The sequence below is a fragment of the Ostrinia nubilalis genome, chromosome 5, assembly GCF_963855985.1.
Source record: "Ostrinia nubilalis chromosome 5, ilOstNubi1.1, whole genome shotgun sequence".
Classification (NCBI taxonomy): Eukaryota; Metazoa; Arthropoda; class Insecta; order Lepidoptera; family Crambidae; genus Ostrinia; species Ostrinia nubilalis.
In genome coordinates, this window is record NC_087092.1 from 5,808,595 (window position 1) to 5,836,344 (window position 27,750).

Below are 27,750 nucleotides of genomic sequence, written 5' to 3' on the forward strand. Positions count from 1 at the left end.
CGTGAAATGTATACATATTTACAGCTAAAATATTTACGCGCCTCTGTAAAAACGCGATATTCATTTTAAAATATTTAAAACTGGCTGAGAGGAAATCAACAATTTTCAGTTTTTGATATTGGATTGGCATTATAATTATATTACGGTAATTAATTATAACATGAAACCAAAACTCAATCGCTCTATCTGCGAATTTTGTGATAAATCTGCATTAATTTTGGAGATTTATTTGGTAAATATTTTAGGTTATGTAGAACAAAATGGTGGAAATGAAATACGGCTATGTGAACTGTTATAACTCCAATTTAATGCGGTGAGCGTATATTAGGTTCACATGTGTTCTGTTAGAATGCTGTTATCTATATGAAGTTCCACATTTGTACCACTACAGCGCTAATGTCTATAAATTTATTCTAATGTGAACTTATGTACAGCTTTAAGATGTACCTAGTTCAGGTCAATTGTGTAGGTATCTTTAATTCTTTCAAATACTGAAATTTTAGAGATCCGCAATAAAAATTATTAATGTCCGTTAAATCGCCTAGCCCAGGTACTAATAGTCAAGTATGAATACCTAAAGCATCAGACGGTAGTGTTCCCGGTTTAAATTCGTTTATTATGCTTGACAATTTATTCAAAGCGGAATGAGGAATACGATTTTCAATAGCCCATGTTCTTATTTTTTTTTGCGAAAGGTTAAATAATTGTCCAAATCAAAATGGTATTCACTATCACAAGAACTGCAATCATCACACTCTGATATCTGGTATATTTTGAAGGGAAATTTCAGGTTCAAGCATAATATTTTCCTCTGCATCATGTACAGAACCACCATGAACAACTAAAAACAGGCTTGGGGAAATGTGTAATAGAATATCACATTCACATTCGTGTTCAGCTTAAAGCAAATAAGAGTAGTACTTGTGGACAAATAAACTGCTATTGATGTTAATGGACAACACATATAGTCCTTTTAACAGCCTACAGTGTACATGCGAACCATTGAAACACTTTTGTACAGATAGTAAAAAAAGGTTATTTTAATTATCACAAACAAGTCCTACTACAGCTACTAGCTGTATAACAGTCTAAAACAAGTAAACATAACAGCCTTGGGCTTTATAAATGACCACGTGTGTTCTATTAAAATGCTAGCTCTATAACATCGTACAAGTAGGCCGTTAAACAGCGGTTGCCGTATCTCTACCCTCCTATAATGCTCTTAGTCAGATGGCTGACTAAAGGATAGTTGTTAGAGTATTATAACACCAACAATCGTATAAAAGTATAACTCTACACTAGTCTACACTCCTATAAGTCCCTTAGACAGGTATAGGTGTAATTAATTGCAATAATACAGCTTATACATCACGAGTGAACTGTACTAATGCTTTAAGTACACATTGGAACTAAATGTGAACTCTTAAATGGAGTAAAATGTTACTTGGGATGACAGCACTATTAGCCTATCTGTCATCGCGGATAAGGCGCGCCTACGAATGCGTGCGTCGCTTCCACAACACTCCTTCGTTTCTATGCGCGCCTGGTACCACGATCAGGCCATGGGAGACCTTAACCTTGTTGTTTAGTGTATTGGAATTTGGAGGACACTTTTGTATACATTCCGATAGATATTATTAATAAATTATTTGTTTTGTTTACGCTCGCATAATAAATGTCAGTAATTTTAATAGTCATGAAATTAATTTCAGCTGTGTTTATCAATGAGTTCTCGTCATTGCTTATTGTTTAATAGTAGGTGTGGATCACAAGTATTAAACTGTATAACCAACATTGGTTTAGATATAGAGGAAGCAGAGATAAAAGTACATAATATTGTAGCCTAAAGTTGACGCACAGTGGCGTAGTACAATGGGGAGGAAAAGATTATGGCTATTTTTCTCATTATAATAACTCAATTTCAGATTAATGTAAAAATTTTTTTTTCTGTAAGGGTTTTCAAAGAGCATTTTTACTTAAAAGAGACTGAAATGTTATATTTTGGCCGATTAACTAAATATTGTTTAAAAAAACTAGCTGTCCGTGACTTCGTAAGTTCGTAGGTAGGTGAAACGCCTGAAAATTTTCCCGTTTTCCATCAACTTTTATTGAAGCTCTGCTGCTTATAGTTTCGTAACCTTCGTCTCGATGGGCTACCGAAAACAAAAAATATTTTTTCAAACCGAAACCTAGTTCCTAAAATTCTGGGATCAAAAAGTCGGTTAAAAAGTTACATATACTGTTCATATTGCAACTCATCTTGGTGCTCGGAGCTGTGTGCGTGTGCTTGTAAATATGGCATTGTGTTCAAACGCGGCGATGGTCGTTTGAGCAAACACACACTGAGTAACTTAACTCACACATAGCGCCGTGCGCCAAGATGAGTTGAATAACGTGTACTCGTAATCGTAGTCTGGTTCTGACGAAGGCACACGAAGGCGAGCGGGCTTTACGTGTTGTACGTGTACATGCACATAACGATAGTGTGAGTGTCTGGTAAATCGATCAGTTGCGAGCGAACTGTCGCTCAGGCTACACGTGTTCGTAGTGTTTGCGGCGATAATTACCACGCAGTACTGGCAGCATGTCAAAGCGCAAAGTTTTTAATAGCGAAGTAAGTTACTTGAGTATTGTTATTATCAATTCGATTATAAAATTCACAAATAATTTAATTTTTTTCTATTGAAACACCTACTTAGGCTGGGTTGCACCATCTTACTTTAGCTTTGACAAACGTCAAAAATCGGTCAAACTCCATAAAAAAAACACCGGTTATCGTTAAAGTTGCGGTCAAAGTTAGGTAGCGCGTGGTGCATCTCAGCCTTAGTCAATAAAAATTGTTATAATGCAAATCTTAGTTTAAAAAAAATAGGTTTTTAGATGATAAAAAAATAATTAATTATGGTTACTACTTACTTGCTACTTATGTTTATTTAAATCGTTTTTTCTGTTGTTTGTAGGGACGAGGAATTATCGCCAAAGTCTATCACTTTCTTCAGGAGGAGTACCAATTTCTGAAAACGCACAACAGTGACAAATGTGATTTAAGTCCTTTGGCGAATATAACTAAGCGCACTGCTGAAGCAACAGGAGCCTCTGAACGAACTATATCAAGGATCTTGAAAGAAGAAAAAGAGCTGCCATCGCCTTCCTCCAAGTTCAGTTCTCCCATGAAAAAACGACGCAAAAGAGACAGCAAATTCGATTTCCGTGGTATGGACTACGACATCATTCGAACTACAATCCAAAGATTTTATATTGAACACAATGAGAAACCAACTTTGGCAAAACTACAGTCAGTATTAAAGGAAAAGATTGGTTTTGACGGATGTATGAGTACTTTATATTCTTTGCTCAAAAAAATGGGTTACAAATGGAATAAAATTGGTAACACACGTAAATCGTTACAAGAAAGGCACGAAATACAATTATGGCGTTTGAGATTTTTGAAAACAATTCAGCAGTGCCGTTCCAAAGGCCGTCCTATTGTGTACACAGATGAGACATACGTACTAAATAAGGACAAAAGTTTTATTGTAGCACATGCTGGTACCAGTAGTGGTTTTATTTCAGGTGCTTTTTCAGTATACAAAGCAGCAACCACAACTGGAGATGTTAACTTCTACATGAATTTTGATACTTACGTTAAGTGGCTGAATGAGATGCTTCTGCCGAATTTACCAGAAAATTCAGTAATTGTGATGGATAACGCTGTTTATCACAACGCCCGAAGCAGTAAAATACCTACGTTAAATCACAGCAAAGACGATATGCAAAAGTGGCTGAAAGAAAACGACATTTATTTCGATGAACAGTCTCACAAGTTAGAGCTGTACGATTTAATCAAAGAAAATAAAAAGCGTTTTGTGACATATCACATCGACGAAATAGTAAAAAGTAAAGGCTTCGAAATATTACGGCTGCCACCAAATCATCCCGAGCTGAACGCGATCGAAAACATCTGGGATATATTAAAAACTCGGATTGATTGGAACGATGTCGGACAAAACCTGGCTGAAGTCAAAATATCAATACTTAAAGGTTTGGAGAGCATCGATGCCAACATTGCCTGGCATAACGCTTGCAAACATGTGGAAAAAATTGAAAAAGAATATATGAAATATTATGATTTTGAGTTTGATACTAATTTAGCCTACCAATCAGGTGACAGTGATATCGAAGATTTTCAAAGTGACAGTGATAGTGAGAACGAATACGGAGTAGAAGACTTATGTGAGTGCAAGTTAGAGTTATGTGAATCTTAAGTATTTCTGGTCAAACGGTCAAAAACACGTCTATATTATAGGTACTTATTTTATTGATTTGTAATAAATTAGTAGTACATAATATAATATGTATTTACTTTGTTAAAATTAAACGAGTAAATCAAGTCAAACATTGTCTCTTTATTTTTTATGCTAACCATACTCGTAGCGCGCCAAGATTAGTTGAAATAGGTGTAAAGCCGACTAGCCTTCGTGAATTGAAAGAAATATAAGTATAAATTATTAAATACTGAACAATATTTACTAGAAATCAACAAAAGAATGTTCAATATAAACGCCATCCATCTAAAACTTCTCTTTAGTGATTATAAAATGAAAACACATGCAATATCTCGTAAAGTGCATGATGCTAAGTACAAGTACAGTCTCGTCCATGCCAAGCTTGACATTTTCAACGTGGCCGTACGTATCAAATCTTTGCATTTTAATAACAAAAATCGACCTAAAAACGTTAAGCCGCTGTGCATGACTATACCCTCGTGGCGCGTACTAATGGCTATACTCGGGTCGACGCCCGTGCGAGCGAGACACCCGTAACAAAATACCTGTGGAGAGAAAGGGATGTGAGATCTCGTGGTACTGGCAAATACGGCCATAAAGTAAAACTCGGTGTGTGCTTTTTGTCCGAGTTGACTGGGAGAAAATCTGTTGCTCAAGATTTAGCGTTAAAGTTTGTTGAGGATTTGGGAAAATATTTGAGCGACATTGTTGAACATAATTTTGTCATGTTTAGTTTGAAGTTACATGAAGCTGATTTCTATAGATTAATATGATCGAATCATCGTCTGTGTTTATTATTTTACTTTTCTCACTCAAACTGCAAAGCTAGAGCACCTAGAGGTAAGTGATGTTTACATATTGTTACCTTTATTCACAATGCCTTTATTAGTGAAGTAGTCAACGGGGATCAGTGGAATAAGCTAAACTGAGTAACCTACTTTAAAGTAGAACCTAGAACCAAGCACCATAACATTGCCATATATCGCAGTTAACTAGAACCTAGGCAATTTGCAGTTAATAAATCTCTCAGTCTCAAATTAAAAGCATATGAAAATTTCTCACCATGTAAGTTTGTGTTTTACGGCTAAATAACCTCAACGATAATGCTTCATGCTAATTGGTCCTATCATTTTTATCAGCCCTAAATGTATGTGTGAATGAAAGCCATGTACAGACGACATCACATCAAGCTAAGTAAGCACTGGTATCTTATGTCCATTCAAGAAGTGCTATTTTGCAACAGAAATGATAGTTTGACGCGCTGTTGACTGTACCTAGCACTGTGGGTGGGAGGGCCGATACTATCAGGGCGGCACGTGCCGCGATGCCGTGAGGTCTCTCACTCACTGTCACTGAGGGCAGAGGGCTGCGGTTGTTGGATCGTAATGAATTAATAAAATAGCCTGGGAAATTGCATATTTTCCCTTTCAAAGGAACGCTACGCTTGTACTATGACATGACATGACACATTCCAGAAACTTCTGAATAAGAAGGTAGGTACTGGAACGGAGGCCACATACCAGTAAGCGTAGCGTAGGTATATAGAGGACATCGTAAAGGTTGCAGTAAGGCGCTAGATGCGCCGGCCAATTTGGAAATCAACAAGTAATTGAGGAGGCCTAAAATCAGGAATGGTGGCTATGTGGATGAAATTTTAATAATGATGATGATAAGAAAACACCCTTAATAAACACTAAAATACGGTCGTCTTTGATGAATCCGCGACAGCAGGTAAAGTAGTGCGATACGTGAGAACCACCAGGCCAAGCGAAAATCAAAATATAGGGATTGGACAGATTTTGGCTAGAAAAGCACTTATTTAAGGAAAACATCTCAAAATTCTACGATCAACAAATTCGTCTGCTTCTTTCGATAATTGAAAAGGCTTGGTGACCAACAAGCACATCAAAATAGCCTGTCTAATTCCAATAGAAGTCTTTAACGTGAACCTTTCTGTAGTAATCGATAAGGGTTGTGTTGAATTACACTACGCAGACACGAGTTACTCATTAAAGATATTTGATACGGATATATCAATACACGGTGTTGAGGCTGCGCTATTATTTTTTGCACGAGGCTCGAAGGCTTTCTATTATGTAGGTAAGCACGTACTCACTGAAGGTTCTGGTAATCTAGTTATACACTTACATGAACATATTTTGTTATAAGAGTAAATGAGCAATATGAGATGAGATTAAGTAAATAATTACCATATGCTCTGAGTATGGTTACACGGTTTATGTTTACAATCATCATTTAATTTTCAGCCACAGGACGTCCACTGCTGAACATAGGCTTCCCCCAATGACTTCCACATCCCACGGTTGGTAGCGGCTTGCATCCAGCACCGAGCATATAGCCCTTTCCATAGCACGCTGTGCAACTTTGAGCTTCTTTGTTTACAATAAAAGGATAAAATTAAAAATACTAAAGCGGCAGTACTCCGTTAACCGTAATTAGAGCTAGTTAAATTTATTATTAATAATAATATCTAATAATTAATCTGTAACAATGAACTACTCGTAACTTATAATTTTATAGAGGCTCTAATAATAATCTGTCTGGAAAGTTTACAATAAAGAAAGAAAGCTGTAATCGATAAGGTATTGCGGTTCGACTTTGGAATCAAATTCTCTATCAAGTATTTGCCCTTGACCTTCTCAAGTAATCATTTATTAAAGTATGTAGACGAAGCCTTACAATGGGTTATTGAAATTCAGCGAAGCTTATAAATAGGAGCCCTTTTGATCTGTTTATTGGAAAATTTCAGCAATACCTCATTTCAATTTCATATTATTATAATGAATGTCAATTACCTTGATCTATATTAAGTTACTTAATAAGCAATGTCATCTGTATTTTTATACCTTACTAAGACCTCTGCTCTGCTATAAAAATTCAACTAAGTAGTACTCCTAAACCTCAATGGGCATAAATTCTTGGTAGTTAGTTTTTACAGGAAATAAGACACTAACTTTTTTTTTCAACGCACGCGGTTTTTCAGCCACTTCTACTTTCTACTCTTTCTTCACTCTACTACTATACTTACCCATCGAATTAAGGCTCATGTAATATGTCCTGATGAAACAGATATAATAGTTGTGATTGCCTATGAAACCAAAATGAATTAATATACCCGTTACTATTCTAAAGAGATTCCCGCCTACGTTTGTTGAATTTAGAAGTTTCACAGACCAAAACTTTAGTTTAATTCAAAACCTTTAGTTAGTTGAAGGTGATTTTAGGAGTTGAGGAGATGTCTTACAAACATTGAGGAAAATAATACATCAGATTCATTGAATTAGATATATTTTCAAATATAGACACTTATTTATCAGAAAATCCTACATACGGACGACGGTACATCAAGGTAACATACGGCTCTTATAGTTATTGTAATAGATTCGATTTTGCAACAGAATTCGTCTGTATGTAGCTACTACGATAATGTTTCAGAAAGGGTTAATTTATCTATGTTTACGTCTTTATAAAGATAGAAAATTTAAAAATAATCACATTTTTAAAAAGATACTAATATTTAGGTGTACCTACTACAAGTCATAAAAGATATTTTAAAATACTCATAATATACATTTATGAAAGTAGTATTAGAACAGCAATCACAGAATATAAAAGACATTGAGATTGAATATTATTACATGCTATACATTGAATATTATTAATAAGTAATACACACGTTATCACTATAGTATTACTATTCTTACGTTATAGTATTTTGAAAACAATATAAAAATAAAGAGATTTGATCAAATTACGATAATGCTATTATTATTAATTAAGTCAATCATTATATTATTCATTATAATAATACCGGCATTCGGTAGAATTCGAATTATTTCAAAGATGCATTACATAATTTCAGGCGGTTAAAAATGTTAAAATACTTAATTGAACGATACCTTTAATAAAATCACTTACAATCACTCACGCAGCTTTCTTAAATCTAGAATTCGACCTAGTCTTAAGTCTAGAAAACTTAGACCTTAAGTCTAGAAAACTTGATACGAATTCAATTATATTGAGACTCACACAATATAAAATTCTATGCATAAACTACGAGTAGATTAAATTTGAGCGAATTCACAATTTAATAAAATATGAAGTCTGTTTTTGTTATCCACAACGGGGAAATTCTTGACCTACACCACTCACTCACCTGATGGACGGTGATAATCTGGTCTAAAGAGGATCGAGTTTCCCTATAATCCGCAACCACAGAGCAACTGTCTTATCTTCAACTGCCGATACATAGACAACGCTGTTACCTTTTTTCGCGAGAGTTTGGGAAATATACTTAAGTAGTAAGGCTATGTTAGTCTAAAACTCTAAAATCCACATTTCAAGAATACCGTGTGGAGCAAAAGACTTACGAAATATTTAAGTAGTAAGATTAAGATAGTCTAAACTCTAACTAAAGTCTAAATTACAGATTTCGAGAATACCGTGAGGATCTTATAAGTAGTTACAGTCTACAATGTGAGAATGCGCGTGATTCTTAGAAGGAAAAGCCCCTCAACCTTACTCCGAGGAGTTGGCCGAGAGACTTCGACGCCGCTATCCGGAGATGATGTTGACGTCTTCCTCCTCTCCAACTTGCAGGATCGCCTTCTGAATCATGCGCTTGAGCTTCTTCCGAGACTCGTCAGATCGCAGGGTGCGCAGTTCCGAGGCTACGAAGTCGCCGAATATCTAAGTATACGAAAAGAATAGAAGTTCAAAATTCAACACTACGACTTTTTAGAGCTTCAAATGCCAACGCTACGCATTTTGGGAATTATTTTTTAGTGTTGATAAGCTGTCACAAAATGTTATAGGGGTACCTTCGGGATGCCTTTAAGCTTCTCAAAATGTAAAGAAAAGTAACATCGTGTTCTTGTGACACTAATGGTGACTCTGTCACAAAGGCTTAAGTGTACTCGCATTATTGCCGTGCGATGTTATTACGTTATTGCGCCGTGACTTACGTATATCAAACTTACAGCTTTTTCTATAAAAATGATATCGGAATATTTGTGCGACACTTTTATATTATGAGCGAGACTTAGAAAGTATTGGAAAATTCTAAATACGGTCCCAAGCGGCCGCCAATTTTTGTTTTAGCAAAGAAATCATTTATTTGCGAAACTGCGTTATTTCTTATTTCATTTAGTTGGATACAGTGACGATAATAATATTCTATTATACTGAGGAGTTTGTGTTGGTTAGTGTACAGAAACAAAAACAGATTTAGAGAAACTACCTCGATTCCTCATATTCACTTTCCTTTTACGATTAGGTAAGTTAGTACTAGAAGTTAGCGTTTTATTGTTACTCAGTAAGGTTTCTCAGTCCTGATTAGTCCCAATCCCAAGCCTCCAAGAGTCAATCTGCTGAAAAATGTGTCAATCTGCTATAAAGGTAACCAACAACATACCTGACACTCGTCAGAGCTGATGCCTGGTCTCAGCCTGGGCACGGCTTCTTCGGGCCACGTCATTAGCGGGTGGGCACTTGGGGGCAACGGAGGGGGCGCAGACGCCGCCACGCGCAGCCTACCACGAGGCCTGGCGGGGGGGCTGCCAGACTCCATGGCCGCTGCTCGAGCAGCAATCCCAAATTCTTCTTCTTCATCAGCTTGGAATTCGGCGAGCTGTAAAAAATGCTCGTTAAAATGTGCAAAAAAGGGAATCGTAAGTTGGTTCGTTCCTTAAAAAATACTCATGCTTGTTCATTAATGGTTTGAATAATAACATTGGGATAACTTCTAAAAGATTTAGGTAGATAGTTTCGTCTTTGTAAAACTTAAACTGTGTAAGTGTAAATTAATTATGTAAATCCGTAGGTAAGGATACTTACTTGGATTAATAAACAACCAAAAATACGCAAAAATAAACAACCAAAATAAATGATGTTAAAAATAATTTGAAAGAACGCAGGTAGTTTAACGCTCGCTCAACCTACGACGCGGTTATAAAATAACCTTAAAAAAGCGCTTCAAGTTAATGCCAATAATACCAGCAAGAAATACGCTCCAAGTTAAAGGACTTTCAAGTCAAAGTTGTACCAACGGTTTACTCAAAAACAATAACTGATGAATTGAAAACAAACCGCTAAATTGACTCCTTCGATGTTGTCTTCCATCGCGATCGGCTCCTTGACGAGGAAAGAGAGGGCATCAAAATACTCCCAGCCGCTTCCCCCCGCGCCCCCCTCCGGGCACCCTGACGACTGACGACGCTTTATTTTTCTCAACTCATTGTTCAACTGCGTCCTCAAATTATGAATTTTCCTGCTTATTTCTTCAGCTGTAGTCCCAAACATACAAGCCAAATACTCGTGCTTCGATTGTCTCGATATTCTGTCCCTGTTTAGCGGGTGTCTCACATCCCACAGCTCGCGGCAATCCTTTTCCAGAACCTCAATCAATCGTATGGTGTTTTCGGAGTTCCAAGTAATCTTGTCACGTTTCTCTCTTTCTGTCTCCATATCTAGTTCTAATTTCGGCCAACACATCTCCGACGAGTTTGAATTCGAGTCCATTGTGAGATTCGTGTGTCGCGTTGCGTCACAGAGCGTTAATGAATCGGTGCGCTCTCGAGGTCGCTCTAGCGAGACTGAGGGGCGAGGCGGCAGAGAGCGCGACACCGGTGTCGGGCAGAGCGGCAACGTCGCGCTCGAATCTCGCACGCGCAACACGCGCTTCGCGAGGGCTGGCAACGCGCGCTAAGTTCACGCTAAATGCGCAGCAAAAGTGCAAACTTAACCACATTAGCGCTAGTGTTGCCAGTGTAATTAATTTTCCACTAAAAGTGGTGGCATAATAAATTGGTCTTTCTGCGGGAGAATTTAGCAGGGGTTGTTACTAAGCTTACGAGCTTTTTCCCGTGGTTTCGTCCAGTGTTCAGTAGTTCTTGCGTGAAAAAGTAACAAACATCTAGGCGTCCTCTTCACTCACAGATTCTCTCATTTACAATAATTACAATACAAAGAAATAATAATGTATATGTCAACGCGAAATTGAGAACTCCGTCAGTTTATAATATAACGCGTAAGATTGTAAACTAACAGTAGGTTAGGTTAGGTAGGTTAGATTGTAATCTAACTACGTCAGATTATAATCTGACGGAATTCACAATGTTACGGTGACATATACATTACATATTATTATATTATTATTACATTACTTCAGGTTTTTGTTATAAAATATTTTTGTGCCATATAGGCACACAGTGACACAACACACTCCTACTATTTTGGCTCGAATTACCTAAATCTTTACGAAAACGAATGTATTATCACTTTTTATTATAGAAACATTAACAAATCCATTAACGTGATTTTTACTAATTTTATTGGTAACCAGAAAGTAGGTTTAATCGTAGATTATGTAGTTCTGTTTAACGCAAGAAGCTGGTAACACTGATTAGCGAAAATTAGCAGGTCGCATTAACCACATTAACAGAGGAAGCTCTGTGGTTAACCTAGTTTGAAGATAAGTGGGTTATGTTATGATGGTGTAGACAACAGTAAAGTTAGATAGCTAGTTACTTAAAGTATAGTTAAGATATTGTGACAGATTGTTATCTACCTTTATTTTTCTGAAAAAACTTAAGGTTCTCTCCACCACCCCCAAAAAGGGTCTTGTACAAATTAAAACGAAGAAGGTTACCCCTAAATTTACTGTTTATGAAAATCGGTGATTCGATCATCAAATCAAAAGTAAAACAAATTCAAAGATGGAGCCCAAAATCAACAATGGATCAATCTGGATGAGAAAAACTATAGTAATAAAAGATAAGTTTGAGAGACCCAGGAAAAAAACATAGGATTTAAACTAAACTCAAAATTCAATAATAGGTCTAAAAAATTTTTTTTAATTCAAAATTAGGTTCCTTTTTAGAGGTTTTCTTTGTAAAAAAACCTTTCATTTGACCCGTCAATATTTTCTTTAAACATCTTACTTACCTACACGGTGGCCAAAAAGGCTAACGAGAATAGGTAGGTAGGTACAGTACCTATCGATTTGATTATGCATTTGATATCACTTCATAATTTTTTTCTGAACACTTCTTCTTTAGGATCTCCATTAAAGATAACTTTCAAGAGTCTTCAAGTTCGACCCTTCTCCTAAAATGCTGTACCCGACATACAGGGTCCATAACTCACTCCATAATAATTGTATCTAAAATAGTAACATAAGCACCTTTGTAACATTATGGATGCAATAAATAACTGTGGCCCTCAGCAAATCTTCTTACGGATAATTTGCATAAATCATGACTAGACCAAAAGGCGTTAATCCTCCAACATCGTCTCACCTCCGGTATCCTTCCGTTTGGCCAAATTACTTTTCGCCAAATTTCACTTCGCAAACAACTTATCGCCAAAGTTTCATTTCCCAAATAAACTTTTAGCAACTGTACTTTTCGCAACAAATTCATTTGGTCAAATTAACATTTGGCCAAATTTTACTTGGCAAATGTTTATATAGCAAATGTTTTATTTTGCCAAATATTATATCCCAAATAATTTGCTTGGTCAAATTGACACTTCACATACTTACGAGTACCCACCGTTACCCACAAATCAAAGCATAAGGCACATGGTCATGGTTTTCACAATAATTTTATGTAAAACAGAGAGATTGCAGAAAATAGTATGGTTGCAAAAAGTAGGTATTGTAGAAAATAGTAGGTTAGGTTAGGTTAGAACAGTGACCCTTAATGCGCGAAGGCGAGCGAAGCGTGCCGCGGCAGCGGCCGCCGAGCGCTAGAATCATCTCTATTGTTAATGAATCATTTGGAAATTTCGATAAAAAGAATGAAATATGAAAATTTATTTAGAAAAAATTGTATATTAACTACCCACTAAACAAAATAATAACCACAAGTTAATTTGTATTCCATTCTATGCACCAATCAAATTGTTTTGTAAATAGTTTATCGTGAAATATTTTTGCCAAATGAAACATTTGGCAAAACATACTTTGCCAAACAATAATTTGCTAAACAATAATATGCCAAAAAAGACATTTGCGAATTAAAAGTTTGCAATAAGTTGTTTTGCCAAATGAGAATTTGCCAAATGAAAATTTGCGAAACGTTGTTTGCGATGTGATAATTTGGGAAACGTTTTTTGGCCAAACATTAGTAATCCCTCACCTCCACATTAGCGGTGTCGGCGCGGGCGCAGCTCGCGTTGCGCCGATCAATTGACCGGCTAATGTGGGCACGCGCCGCTTTTGACCGACCATATGAAAACGCTTTGGCAGGGTTGAAACGTTTGAACTGCGATTGTTTTATTACTAGAAATATGTAGGTACCAACTAGGAATGAGAGAGATACATAGGCCCGGTTTGATGATTTGAGCGTGCTCATCTTCAACTCACGTTATCACTATGAATTATATAAAAAGTTTATATGTACCTACTTGATGATGAGCGAGCACGCTTCAATAGCCGGACCATAATTTGGGGGCTATACTGGCATTTCATTTTCAGTGTGACGGGTGGAAGCATTGAAAACTTCAGATTACCTAAGTGTCGAATAAACATAGCCTGCTGTTGTACAGACCAGATTTGGCATGGCCAAAATGGCACCAAGCACTAGTACGACTATTTAAGATGGCATGTTATTTAGCGTGATGTGCCAGTTCGGTGTCTAGAAGAAAATATCTTTGGATTTGGACTGCCGTTTCGAGGGTCCCACCCACCCATTTTTCATTACCTATTATTTGCTTAGCTGAAGGGGCTATTTGTATCACACAATTTTTTGCCCCCAGTGAGACTCGAACCTGCAACCGCAGCTGGCAAGACATTGTATTCTGCGAACACAAACAAGTTAGTAAAACTGGTTGCGTCAACCCTACAGGACTTCAAAGCGGCTTCATCAAATAAGACCTTACACATGAGCGCGGTTTTTGTTAAAGTGTACAGTCGACAGCACGTCAACGTAAACACTGTGGTATCTTACGTAGTTGCGATAAGGGCGACTTTCCAACGAAAATGTATAGTCTGATGTACATCGTCATAAATCTGCGTACGAATAGGAACATAACAGCGATGCATTATTGATGCGTCGGCAATGCAATCGGATAGATGCTGAAATTCTAACTTTATTTGTATGGGAATAGGACTCACTAAATGATCGATTTCTGCTCTTTTATTACGACGAGTTAAACTGCAATTCTTCATAACCATTAGTCTAGTACCTGTTAGTAGCTTATTTAGTTATTTCATATTAGTGAAAAATTAAGGGGTATTTTTTGGCCTTCCTGATTATTAGTTAGCCAAGACTGTTGTTATGTGCTATTTTTATCCTTTTAGCTTTATTATTGTTAAAATCAAAATGTTGCATAAAATTCCATATAGTATTTTTTACTAGCGGCCGCCCGCGACTTCGTACGCGTGGATCCCGTTTTACCCCCTTCATCTATCTTACACGGTTAAGATTTTTTCATACAAATGTTTTTTCCCGCAAACTCCCGTTCCCGTGGGAATTTTGCAATATCCTGTTGTAACTAAGCTTTAAGTTTACTAAGGTACCTGCATGCCAAATTTCAAGCGTCTATCTTACGCGGTTTAGATTTTTTCATACAAATGTTTTTTCCCGCTAACTCCCGTTCCCGTGGGAATTTTGCAATATCCTGTTGTAACTAAGCTTAAAGTTTACTAAGGTACCTGCATGCCAAATTTCAAGCGTCTAACTTAAGCAGTTTAGATTTTTCATACAAAAAGATTTTCCCGCTAATTCCCGGTCCCGTGGGAATTCCTAAGTATCCTATAACCTGCCCAGGAGTATGAAGAATAATTGTACCAAGTTTCGTTAAAATCCGTCGAGTAGTTTTTGTTTCTATAAGGAACATACAGACAGACAGACAGACAGACAAAAATTTTACTGATTGCATTTTTGGCATCAGTATCGATCACTAATCACCCCCTGGTAGTTATTTTGAAAATATATTTCATGTACAGAATTGACCTCTCTACAGATTTATTATAAGTAGCTATACAGTGTGAGTCACGTTAAAGTGTACATGTGAAAATAGATGAAACTAGACCTATTTTTATCGACAAAAAAGAGGTCAAATTTTTTTTTAGATTTTTTTTAAATTTTTTATAGAATTTTTTTTTTTCCAATTACTTAATGTAAAGAAAACGTAATGACTTTTAAACTAAGCGGTATAACGTAAATGCGCCTATTACCGCCAGTTTAAGCTGACTTCGGATAAACGTTAGAAAATTAGATATAAGACGTGGTGATAGAAAAGACACTTTAATTTATTTATAACAATGATGAAGTAATCTTTGAATTCAAGGAGTAATAATGAGTATTCGATCAAACAATAATTAATAAAGAGCAATTTAATCTGAAAAAGCAGTTGTTTCTATTACCGACCTATAGACGAGGTGTGTTTCTATTAACGTTTTTTCTGTTTCTATTACCGACCGCTAAGAATATTGCTTTTCAATTGGGTATATTCCAAGAGGAACGGGTTCGATTCCCGCTCAGAGGCTCGGGAACCACTTGATTTTTTCAAGTTAAATTTGTTTTGCTTTTTAGTTTTAGTTAAATTTGTTTTTTTTTTCAAGTTATTTTTTTTTATTATTAAAAGAGAAAAGGCACGCTTCTCGAAAATAAATAAATAATCAAGCAGAAATAGTAGAATAATAAATTCCTCAATTATACTTGATTACGCGATACCCGGTCTTCTACTGAGTAGTGGGGGTCATTATTTAAACTATATTTGAGTTTTAATAAAAAATAATTTTCATTTAATATTTTATTTTTATTTTTAATTTGACTATAATTTTTAATTCGTTTTTGACTGATGTTTTTGATTTTAATTGTGTGTAATTGTGTATTTTAATTTAAACTATGGACAATTGGACACTGTCTGTATAATTATTTTTTTATTAATCCAAAAGATCTTAAAAAGTTACATAGTAGTTGTGATAACGCATGAATGGTTTGGTGTCATGTCATAAATGTTAGTTATATACAAAATACAGGCTTATAAGTCTTCGCAGGTGGCGTTATAGCTATGAGGCGGTAATAGAATTAAGTATGAATATTACTTTATTCTATTACCGACCGTAAAAATAAACAGTAACCAGCTAAAATATCTACTTTAATGAAGACGTGATCAGTGAAGTATCATTTCTATTAGGTTTTATTTTATATCAAACAGGTACTAATTAGAATTTAACAGGTTTTTATAAAATCTATTGTCATACATTATTAGAGATATTCTTTAAAGTTCATTGCAGTTTTATGCCAAACCTATGACAATTAACGTATGGCGTTAATTGATTTAATCATGTGAAATATTCTTATGAATCGATCAAGACAACAAAGTAGAGGTTAAATGCGTAATTAAAGATATAAATACTAAAATAAAAAATTTAATCAAAATTCTAACAACGCCATGGGTCGTTATTAGGAACCAAATTATGAAAAGTGTTTCTATTACCGCCCTTATTTAAAATTGTATTTAAGCCACAAAAATACAGCGAGAGGGCTATATTGAGGGTTTATTAAGGAAACTAAAGTACGAATTAATATTTTCATGCAAAAACATGTTGGTATACTCATTTTAAATGTGTTAAAATCGCTAATTAATAACAAGGTGCACCTTAAGTAGCTGGGAGCGCGTCAGTATGAAAAGTGCGTCCGTTGCGGGCGCGTCCCATTTAATGTCAAATAACTCCGTTTACTGGTTATTTACGAACACAAACTTTAATCGTTTTGATAGTCAATAAACATATCTAGATATTTTTTAGGTAACGTGTTTTCTGGAACCTGTTATTATGTCTTTTATGAAAGAAAGAAAAATAGGGCGGTAATAGGATACAAATTTTGGGGGGTCGTTAATAGGCGCACTTACGTTATCCTGATAAAATAAAAACAGTAATAATTCTAAATAACAGGCAATACTAAAAAAATACATAAAATACACAAAAAAGGCCAACAAATAATAAAAAATGATATTTTTTGAAAAAAATCTGCATTTAATTTCGTGTTTTTTTTGGTTATTTGATAAATTTCTCCAAAAAATGCCCCCATAACAGGTAGTTTTTATTACTTTGTATTATTCTCTATCGTATTACCTTTGTAAAACCAAAAATTGCATGTCTCTATCCCTATCACAACATTTGCTATGATCGTTTGAACTAAGCCTCTCCGGGCGCGCCATTCAACGCTTCGTTAACAACGAAACTGAAAATGGCTCTAGATTTGTAATTTTGATAAAGACAAGTTAGATTTCAAATAAACACAAAAGATTTTGAAGTAAAATAAGCATTTTAGTTAAAATTAAAATTGTCTCTACCTGTAGCGGAGAATAATGTTGTGGCAGGCCTTTGTTCAAACGATCATTGCAAACGTTGTGATAGGGATAGAGACATGCGATTTTTGGTTTTACGAAGGTAATACGATAGAGAATAATACAAAGTAATAAAAACCACCGGTTAATGGGGGCATTTTTTTGAGAAATTTATCAAATAACCAAAAAAACACGAATTTAAAAGCAGATTTTTTTCAAAAAGTATCATTTTTTATTATTAGTTGGCCTTTTTTGTGTATTTTATGTATTTTTTTAGTATTGCCTGTTATTTAGCATTATTACTGTTTTTATTTTATCAGGATATACCGCTTAGTTTAAAAGTTATTACGTTTTCTTTACAATAAGTAATTGGAAGAAAAAAAAATCTATAAAAAATTTAAAAAAAATCTCAAAAATTTTTTGATCTCTTTTTTGTCGATAAAAATAGGTCTAGTTTCATCTATTTTCATATGTACACTTTAACGTGACTCACACTGTATAGATTAGAGATGAAACGGATAGTTGTTTGGCCGGATACCGGATACCGGATATCCGGCCTGCTGCTCGGCCGGATAGCCGGATATCCGGCGGCCGGATAGTTGGCCCATTGTGTCGTTGCATGTCGTGACGAGTTTAGCGCCGCACAAGTGCTTCGAACGCGATTAGTAGACTAGACTAGTCACACTTTCGAAAATCGAACCAGTCCGAATAGAATGTCAGATTTTGCCACTTGTCTAGGGGGCAGATCAATTCGGGCGATTTCAGTTGCCATTGTGAGTGTGTGATTGAATAGTCAAAAATTAAATTAGTTAACTTGCTGCGTAATCTGACTGAACTGCATCATGACATCAGACCATCTCAGTGAAAAAAGATCGCCTATTTTATTTGGCAATATTTCGTCATTAACAGATATTTACTATTTATGTATTCGTCATTAGAGTGAATAGTCCAGAAAAAGAAATAAGTTTTTTTAAAGGCCTAATAATATGGCTTTTTTGTAACTTTTTGGACTTTAAATAAAAGCCGTCATTCTTATAAGCCATTTTATTGATGTTTACCTCAAAGATTAATGTGTTTCATTTTATTAATAGGAAATTGTCTTAGTTTTTTAATATCCGGTATCCGGCCGGATAGTGAGTTACTATCCGGTATCCGGCCGGATAGTAAATTTAGGCCGGATATCCGGCCTACCGGATAGTTACCGGATATCCGTTTCATCTCTAATATAGATATTGTGTAGTATAAACTAAAACATACAATTAATGAATTCTAAAATCTTTGACATTTTATTAGGAACGGTATACGTAAGTAATTCTAATTTAAAAGACTTAATAATATGCCCGTTTTCACCATCAATCCCTAATTTTTAAGTGGCCCCAATGGTAACACATAACAGGAATTTGTTTACATAAGGGTCACTTAAAAATTAGGGATCACTTCGCAAGTATGAATTTAGATCTGTCCCAGAAAGACTATTATTATGCGCGAGCATGCCCTTTCAAAAATCGGGATATAATCCTGTTCTTTCCTGGATCACAAACTGAATCGGTTCAGTGGTTCACGAACACCTTATTTTTTATTTTCTAACAGATGAATTTCATTTTTATCTCGATTATTATAACTTTTCCTCGAAGGCGTTTCTAATAATTTACTAGGCATTCTTATCACTTTTACTCCAAGGTGTTTGTTAGGTTTTATTTGTAGGTGTAAGTCTATTATATATTAAGCATGCCATAAACTAGGTATGTTATGGATATGTAGTTTCGGTTATGGATACGTACGTATCGGTTACGGTATTTTTTTATTTCGGATATCCGAAAGTTTCGGTTACGGTACGGATATCTGTGCTAAGTATAGAATGCAATAGTGTAGATTCCAATACTTGTCCAACACAGTTCATGCCTAACAAATAGAATGGGTACAGAGGAGATTTCTTTGGCACATGTCACCTTCTTTTGGTCTCACAAAAAAGCTTATGGGAAAAAATTCATGTACCTACCTACTTCAAAATGCAATCATTAAATCAGCGTGGGGACTTGTTTGACTCTGCCTACATCCGAAACTTTCCGAAACCTTTGAATCGGTTATGGTTACGGATATTTTTTTTATTTCGGATATCCGAAAGTTTCGGTTACGGTTACGGATATCCATAACATCCCTGCCATAAACCTGCCTGCAGTCACCGACCTTTGTCTTTTGCGTCACAATAGCTACAGTCTGGAGTCTAGACTTCCGATTCCAGTCACGTTTGAGGCTGAATGCCTAGATCAGTGCGCCTACATCTAGGATGGCTATGTGGCCTCCAACTTTGAAGCATTACCTAGTAGGTATACCTAGCCCTATAAATTACGTTGAGGTGAATCTATCGTAAAGTTTTATTTGCTTTTCGTTACAATATTCATACCGTAGGTTTGACATAGGTAAATAGAATGAAAATTTTCCTAATTGTACAAACAATTTTGTAATCTTACCAAATACACTCGTATTTAACTAGGTATGATAATATGATACACGATTATGACAATTTAGAGGAATAACTTTTAAAGATCCTTAAAGTAAAATTTTACATGCTAGGCAAAGGGGTTCAAAAAGACCTCAAAAATAGGTTTTTAGATTCAACTTGTAATTTAAGCGTAGACCTTTATGGAACGGCTAAGCCAGATTTAGTTCAAAATTAATTTAGATCTTTTGAAGCTTAAAAACAACAGCGTGTTATTATATGGGGTCTCATGATATATTATATGATACCATTTGGATCTCGATACCAAGTGTGGCATTAAAATCGATACCATCAAAGGATATCCGTAATTTCTGTTTTGGCTCGTTTAATCTTTGAAGGATTGTAATTACAAAAAGTCCTCAATCGTGCAAAGCCGCAGCTCGCATATTAATTAAAATGCCCGTCGAGACGTCATGAGGACTGAGGACCGCGCCGGAGGGAGAGGATTAATATCTAAATAATGATCCGACTCCGCCCCGCCCTCGTGAGGTACTGGCTGCATCAAAAACGATAGTTTTTTTTTACTTTTTATTAGTTTCTGATCAAAATTTCGTTTTTTTTAATAACATACTTACCAGTATTAGCCAGTGTCAAGTGATTACAGAGACACAAGTACAGACGACGGCACGTCTAGGTAACCACTGTGGGTTCTTGTGCAGTTGTAATAGGGGCGAGTTTGCAACAAAAATGGGTAGCCTGATGTGCTGTCGTGTGTACATTGAAATTTGCCAGGTGTGATTTGGGTTGTTGACATCATCAATCAATTGAGATGATTTTTTAAAGTGCTCAAAACGGTATTGCTATCATCAATTTTGTAAAGATAGATATTCTCCTATCAGTTGCACAGCGTGCTATGGAGAGGGCTATGCTTGATGTATCTTTGCGAGATCGAATCAGAAATGAGGAAATCCGTAAATGAACTAAAGTCGCTGACATAGCCCGACGGATTAGCAAGCTGAAGTGGCAATGGGCAGGGCAGGGCACATAGTACGCAGAACTGACGGATGATTCTCCTAATAGGTACCTTCTATATTCTTTTCATATTAATTATTTTTTCTAGCTCCAATGGAGCAATAACAATTTCAACATAGCATAAGAACCCCTTTTAACAATATTCGCATAACCATCAGTGATTAACTAGAACCACATTAAGCTAAACACTGTGGTATATAAAAGGGGCGATTTTGCACCATAAATGAACAACTCATTTCAGAAAAGCAAACAACTTGCAAAACAATTTCTAAAAATATTTTACCCTTTTTTTCTATCTCTACCAAACCAAGCTATCTCTCGAGACAGTCGTGGAGAGGGCGAAAACCGGAAAAAATGTCATTTGCCCCGTGATTTACACCGCTCCGATCCGAACACTGACTCACCGCACTCGATATCTGATGGTGATATGTGGCGAAGTGCCGAAAAGGGTGGCGAAAGATTTGTTACAAATATTATGTGGTATTTAGGGAAATGCAACAGATTTGGATGGAGTAGATTTGATGGTTATTATGTTGTTTTTGATATACCTAAAAAGCTTGGTGTTGCAAAACTTCTTCGGACCTGAACTTAGTAAATATGCTTAAACTATTAGTCCTTTGATAAATTTATTAATCAATATTTGGATTAACTTTGTTTTCTAGTTTTCTTATTTTTCAACATTTTGTATGGTCTGGAAACTGACGTCAGATTTATGGGCAAGTAATTTTATTTCAAGTCAAAATCTGTTGCTAATACACCCAAAAGTTCAAAATTATCTTCTAGCTTCCTGTAGCTAGCAGCTCTAGTCTGCGGGGAGTCTTAATATCTGCCATTGATTTCGATCTAGCACAATCAAATCAAAAACAATTCTGAGACACTCCTTTTAGTTAAAGTAAATGGAGAAGGCTTTAACCCTGAATCTACATGATTATACATTTTACAATCAAGGAATTAAGTTCTCCATACTATCATAGCTATGACTGACGAGTTTCTTCTTTGCGCCAAAAGGTTCCTGAAAATGGTTTCAACGGCTTGGACATGAAAATGCAACATACAAAGGATTTATTTCAGTGTAGACTCCGTTCATCAACTAGAAAGGGATTTACAGCGCTGTTTGCGTACAATATTTCGACATAAACTGTGTTATACAGATGAATGGCTGTTGCATACGCCTGGAGGCGAATGTTCACGGTTGGGTGGCCTGTTTGATTACCAGATAGAACAACGTGTTAACTTTGATATATACGATGGGCTATAATAATAGAATTGAGTTCTGTATCACACGAGATGAGATTTTCGTTTGTTTCCAATAAAATAACCAGGAGATCAGATTAATTTCTGAGAATGGTATCATCAATAACAAAACTGCTATTTTTGTGTTTTCCTTTTTCATTGTCATCATCATTTCAGCCATGGGTCGTCCACTGCTGAAGATAGTCTTCCCCTTATATGATATCCACATCGCCACATTGGTCCAGCGCCTTCCTGCCACCTTTATGAGGTCGTCCGCGGGTCCACATTATGGGTAAACGTTTCACGCTGTGTTTTCCGATACGTGTCCTTTTTACTTTGCAAAGAATGTTCACGTTTTCTGCATGTTAATATCTAAAATAACGTAGGAGTACATAAAGAATCATCTTTATTCAAACCAGTCTCACAACAATGGAGATCTTAGAAAAACCGTTATGTGAGTATCGTAAAGATATTTTTACGATGTCACTTGCTATCAGAGACCTGAATCACAAAGCGTTTACGACATCAACGGTTTGTAGTTCCATTGGATTGCTAGCGGCATAAGTTGATTGTCGATGCGTTCCGCCAACGTATCGGTTCCGTTCACGCTATCGATGTGAAAACACATGCGAGGTTGTGGAAAGGGTACTTCCATTTGAGCGTTTATTTAAAATTTAAAATTTAAAATTACGTGTTTGTAATTACTCGGCAACTATACTAATTTCTTCAAATTTACGAGCACCCAATACACGTGTTACTACAGCAATGCTACTTCACCTACCACAGAATATTAAGGTTGATGATTTATCAAAGTAAAGAAGGTTAAGTTTAAGAGAATTCACAATCAAACTAAACAAAATCCAATTGTAATAACAAATTAACAATACAAATATTGAAAATTTGTAATACACAAAATAAGCTCACTTTTAAGCATTATTGTTATCGTTGTGTATCATTCGTACATAGCAATCACTTTTGAACCATTTCATCGTTTCAACTCAATGAAATAACTATCAGGCAGCAGCTTTGACTTTAGTTTAAGCTCACCGAAATCCAACGGTTACTTTCTGACTTTCTTTCTGCCCAACGGAGATTTTCGAAAATTAATATAAATTGCAGTAACTGTCACGATTTATCCACAGTCTCACGGTCTTGTAGCTTTACAGTTGTCGAGTTCAACATCCAGGCCAGATAAATTCGTTTTGTGATTTGTTTTTAAGTTTTATCAGACATTGCAGGATGGAATTAATTTTAAATGTCCGAAAAGATAATGGTAGATTCCATTTTTCGGAGAGCCCTGTTGACCCGAGCGAGGTGTGTCTGACACCGCCGGTAGTACGTTGTTTTGAATTCCTATGTTCTTCTGTTTAATTTTGCTGTGAGTCTAATGGCAGTTAAACTTTCCCCGGGTCAAACTTGAGTCTTGACCTTTATTACTTGGGTTTTTATAGGTGGTCAAGCTGTATATCTTGGCTACACAGGAGTTGTAGCGGTAGGAACAAGAGGAGGAAAAACTCGAATAAAAGGAAGGAAACATAAAATCCCAGAAGAACCTAATTTTTCTCTTCTATCTTTGTTATTAGTGGGTATATATACGGCATATCAAGCGAATGTTGTGGTAGGTGTTTTGTTGCAGCTGTGCTGGAGACTGTATTCCAAGTGGAAAGCTTGGGATGACTCCAACGTGTATCAGCGCTTCCGTCGCCGGTCGTTGCCGCGTCCTGTCGTGTATCCCGCTTTATGTTCGGAAGTCGGATGCGATGTGTTGTTTGGGACTTTTTATTGCTAGCTACGTTTTGTCTCGCTTTCCTTTATTCGTTTTAGTGCTCCGATGGTTAGGTTTGATATTTTTTTATATTACTTTTGATATTTCGTTTGTGAATATTAGAACTGCAATGAGTGTCATTTGTTATGATACTGTAACATAAATAACTACTGTAGGTACCTACTACATGATAAAAAACCAAATAATTTCAACTTAACATTATTTTATGACTTGCAGAGTCCAAAAATTCGGTTTATTGAAAATATTAACCTACAGATAGGTAAAATGTAATCACTTTCAAAAGAATTATGGTGATAGTGATGAAGTCTGATGAAGAACAATTTCGATCAATAAAAAATATTTCCTGAAAAAAAAAAAACATTCTGTAAATGAAGTTCAAAGGTTATTGCTGTTATTAGCCTATTATGTATGGTCAAAGTATCTACACAAACAAATTAACAAAACATTCATCTGTTTCTAATTTTCTACCTATTTCTCTAGAAACTTCCTGCCCCGTACAACCAAACTGTGGAATGGTCTGTCGTCTGCTGTGTTTCCGGACGGATACGACCTGCAAGATTTCAAGAAGAGAGCGTATCTTCACCTTAAAGGCCGGCAACGCACCTGTAACGCCCCTGGGTCTGCGGGTGTCTATGGGCGACGCGCGACGGTAGGTAATCACTTACCATCAGGTGATCCGTCTGCTAGTTAGCCTCCTGTCACATAAAAAAAAATATGTGAAAAGAATTCTAGTACCTACTTCCAACAATCTGATTAGTTATTCACCCCAACTACGAGCAAGCCCGCGTTTCCTCGAACGAGGCATAATCCTATTGGGGATTCAGTAGCGCGGCTACACTTCTCTTCGCTACCGATAGATGGCGCTAGTTGTCTCAAAGTTGAACGTTTCGATCGAACCAAGCGTAGCGCATGAGTGAAAAATACATCACACTCTAAGAAAAGTTTTTGAGCTCCATACGACGTTTGGTTGGTCATATCAATTTTACTTACGAGCCAATTTCATACTTTATTATTAATAGCTTCCAAGACTAATCGTGTTGTACACGAAACTGCACAGCAATCAATTCTTATTACTCAGAAGCGAAAATTACTCCAAGCTGTTCATCGCAAACATGGGAACTCGGCCAAGCGTCCGTCGCAAAAAGAACAACAATTCTGAATATATTTTAATAGCCGAGCGGTGACGGTTCAAAGGCGGATATTTATCGCACGCCCTCTCTCATTGCTTCACCAAGCCGCGAAACAACAACGACCTAACCCAACAACAACCACACAAAAACTAACTCTACTCCCATCAACACACAGTCCATATTCAACCACGTAGGAACGCGCATTCGACTTGCAAGCCCCGAGCGAGCGAGACTAGTAATCATTCGATGTCGGATTCCAGTTTGTCTTATCGGTTCCGCGGCAGCTATCAATAATGAACCTTAATCCGAGAATGTTACATTCGAAATTAGGGCTGGCATAAACTGCGGAATGATATTCGTGTTGCGTCTGGAAGTCCGATAATGAATTGGATCCGAACGAGTAACAAGTCCACGTCGCCGGGCCCATACACGGGGTAATATTTCTAGTGATGTGAAAGTAATGTTGCTTTGTCGATTGTGTATATTCAATTTGACAGTTGAATCCAAGGTATTGTCATTGAGATGTTTGTGGCATTGAATGGAGCAAGTGGAGGTCCAGCTTGGGCTTGTCATTCAGTATAATCAGCTTTTGTGTTCAATCTGATTCAATCTCAATATCTATGCTACTGAGACCCTTTAACCCGTATCTGTATTCAACGAGAAAGTCCTTTGATAATGTAAATGAAAATACAATGATAATTCCATCAGGCAAGGTTTTAGTAATTAATAATATTTTCATTGCGATTGGCATATCGCTAATTAAGTTAAAAACAAAAACATTTTTATTAGCACTGAACCTGATTAGGCTTCAACAACACATACTTCAAAGACTTGAAAGGAAAGCAAAATTATAAAAGAGTAGAAACAATTCATGAATATTTTTTCATGATTTCACAACTTGAAGCATCAAAAACATGTTTACATTGGCTAATACCGAACAAAACAAAATCATCGATAACTAAAGAATATAAACAATGGACATGCCTAACCCGAACTTAAAATTAAACCCCCAGCAGAAAACAAGGAGTTCGTCTGACGTGTCGCTCGCCACCAGCCGTGAAGGCCCGATGGCCTGATTAACAGCTCTGCTTCGATGAATTACAGCACGTACCGTTTCAGAAATAGAACATAAATTACTCTGAAAGAACAGACGAATCTGGACAGCTTCAAGGTGTGATTAAAATGTGGTTTTCCGCAAAATATAAATAACCCTCCGACACTCACTTTAACCAAGTGGGCTTCAAGTTCAACACACATTTTTCTTTAACTTCTTCAAAAAAATTTTTCTTTCTTTCTTTCTTTTTTTCTTTCTCTCTTTCTTTTTTTATCTCGTTCAGCAACAAAAACGCAGTCGTAGAATTATTATTTACTAGCTTTTGCCCGCTGCTTCACCCGCGTGAAATGTATTTTGTCACAGATCCGTATAAATTATAGCCTATATGTTATTATGGGTTATCCCAACTAATATTATAAATGCGAAAGTAACTCTGTCTGTCTGTCTGTCTGTCTGTCTGTCTGTCTGTTACGCTTTCCCGCTTAAACCTCGCAACCGATTTTGATGAAATTTGGCATAGAGATAGTTTGAGTCCCGGGAAAGAACATAGGATAGTTTTTATCCCGGTTTTTGAAACAGGGACGCGCGCGATAAAGTTTTTTTGTGACAGACAAAATTCCACGCGGGCGAAGCCGCGGGCGGAAAGCTAGTAAACAATAATACTGTAAAGTTTCATCAAAATCCGTTCAGTCGTTTTTGCGTGAAAGAGTAATAAACATGTTGACATCTAGACATCCATACAAACTTTCGCGTTTATAATATTAGTAAGATAATTAGAATTTATTAAGCATTTAGAAAAATATAGTATTATGTACTTGAATCATCATCATCATTTCAGCCACAAGACGTCCACTGCTCAACATAGGCCTCCCCCAATGACTTCCACATCGCACGGTTGGTAGTGGCCTGCATCCAGCGCCTTCCTGCTACCTTTATCAAGTCGTTGATCCACCTTGTGGGTGATTGTATTTGAATGTTATTTATAAAAAAATCGTTCTTCCATGGTTTGTCTGGCTATTCAATTTTACTTGTCGGCTTACGCATTTCGGGTCTAGAACTGATCATCGAAATACTTTTTTTTTCATTTCACGCAATTTCTTCACCGAAGGTCCATTTCACCTATTGCACTATTCATGATGATCATTCAGTTGAATAATCGTTTGACCGAAAACTCACACCCTCAAGATGAAAATAGCATTTTCATCGAAATTTTCGGAAACCAAGTCGCAGGCTATACTTTATAAAATTAATAATATAATAAGGCATAATCCACTTCACAGGTATTACATACTGAACAGCTTTAAAGCTGTTGTCGTAATAACGACAAAGCCTCTATAAAAGCAAAGACGTGTGATAAATAAGACGTCTGACATGACAATTGCCTTCAGCAACGGAGACATAAAATATTTACAACGCATTTGGACATGAATTATGAGGAAATATACCTTTAATGAGGCACTGTAAAT

The 27,750-nt window shown here is 36.3% G+C and overlaps 2 protein-coding genes across 2 annotated transcripts; one reads left to right on the top strand and one right to left on the bottom strand.

Annotated features, from left to right (window-relative positions):
* Positions 1-2,521: 2,521 nt before the first annotated feature.
* LOC135072228 (uncharacterized) lies at positions 2,522-4,403 on the top strand. The gene is made up of 2 exons (XM_063966172.1): positions 2,522-2,614; positions 2,961-4,403. The coding sequence occupies exons 1-2, from the start codon at positions 2,585-2,587 to the stop codon at positions 4,263-4,265; spliced, it is 1,335 nt and encodes a 444-aa protein (XP_063822242.1). The 5' UTR covers positions 2,522-2,584; the 3' UTR covers positions 4,266-4,403.
* Positions 4,404-8,282: 3,879 nt separating this feature from the next.
* Positions 8,283-10,890, bottom strand: LOC135072229 (uncharacterized). The gene is made up of 3 exons (XM_063966173.1): positions 10,395-10,890; positions 9,721-9,936; positions 8,283-8,996 (listed from the first exon to the last, which is right to left on the bottom strand). Exons 1-3 carry the CDS (start codon positions 10,824-10,826, stop codon positions 8,862-8,864), a joined length of 783 nt encoding a protein of 260 aa, XP_063822243.1. The 5' UTR covers positions 10,827-10,890; the 3' UTR covers positions 8,283-8,861.
* Between the last annotated feature and the right edge of the window lie 16,860 nt (positions 10,891-27,750).

What these genes read in the sequence shown, in the direction of transcription:
- LOC135072228 (XM_063966172.1), top strand. Translation starts at nt 2,585, where the DNA reads ATGTCAAAGCGCAAAGTTTTTAATAGCGAA. An exon ending in GCAAAGTTTTTAATAGCGAA is followed by an intron (nt 2,615 to 2,960) that starts GTAAGTTACTTG and finishes TGTTGTTTGTAG; the next exon opens with GGACGAGGAATTATCGCCAA.
- LOC135072229 (XM_063966173.1), bottom strand. Translation starts at nt 10,826, where the DNA reads ATGGACTCGAATTCAAACTCGTCGGAGATGTGTTGGCCGAAATTAGAA. An exon ending in TCGAAGGAGTCAATTTAGCG is followed by an intron (nt 9,937 to 10,394) that starts GTTTGTTTTCAA and finishes CATTTTTTACAG; the next exon opens with CTCGCCGAATTCCAAGCTGA. An exon ending in TCAGCTCTGACGAGTGTCAG is followed by an intron (nt 8,997 to 9,720) that starts GTATGTTGTTGG and finishes TCGTATACTTAG; the next exon opens with ATATTCGGCGACTTCGTAGC.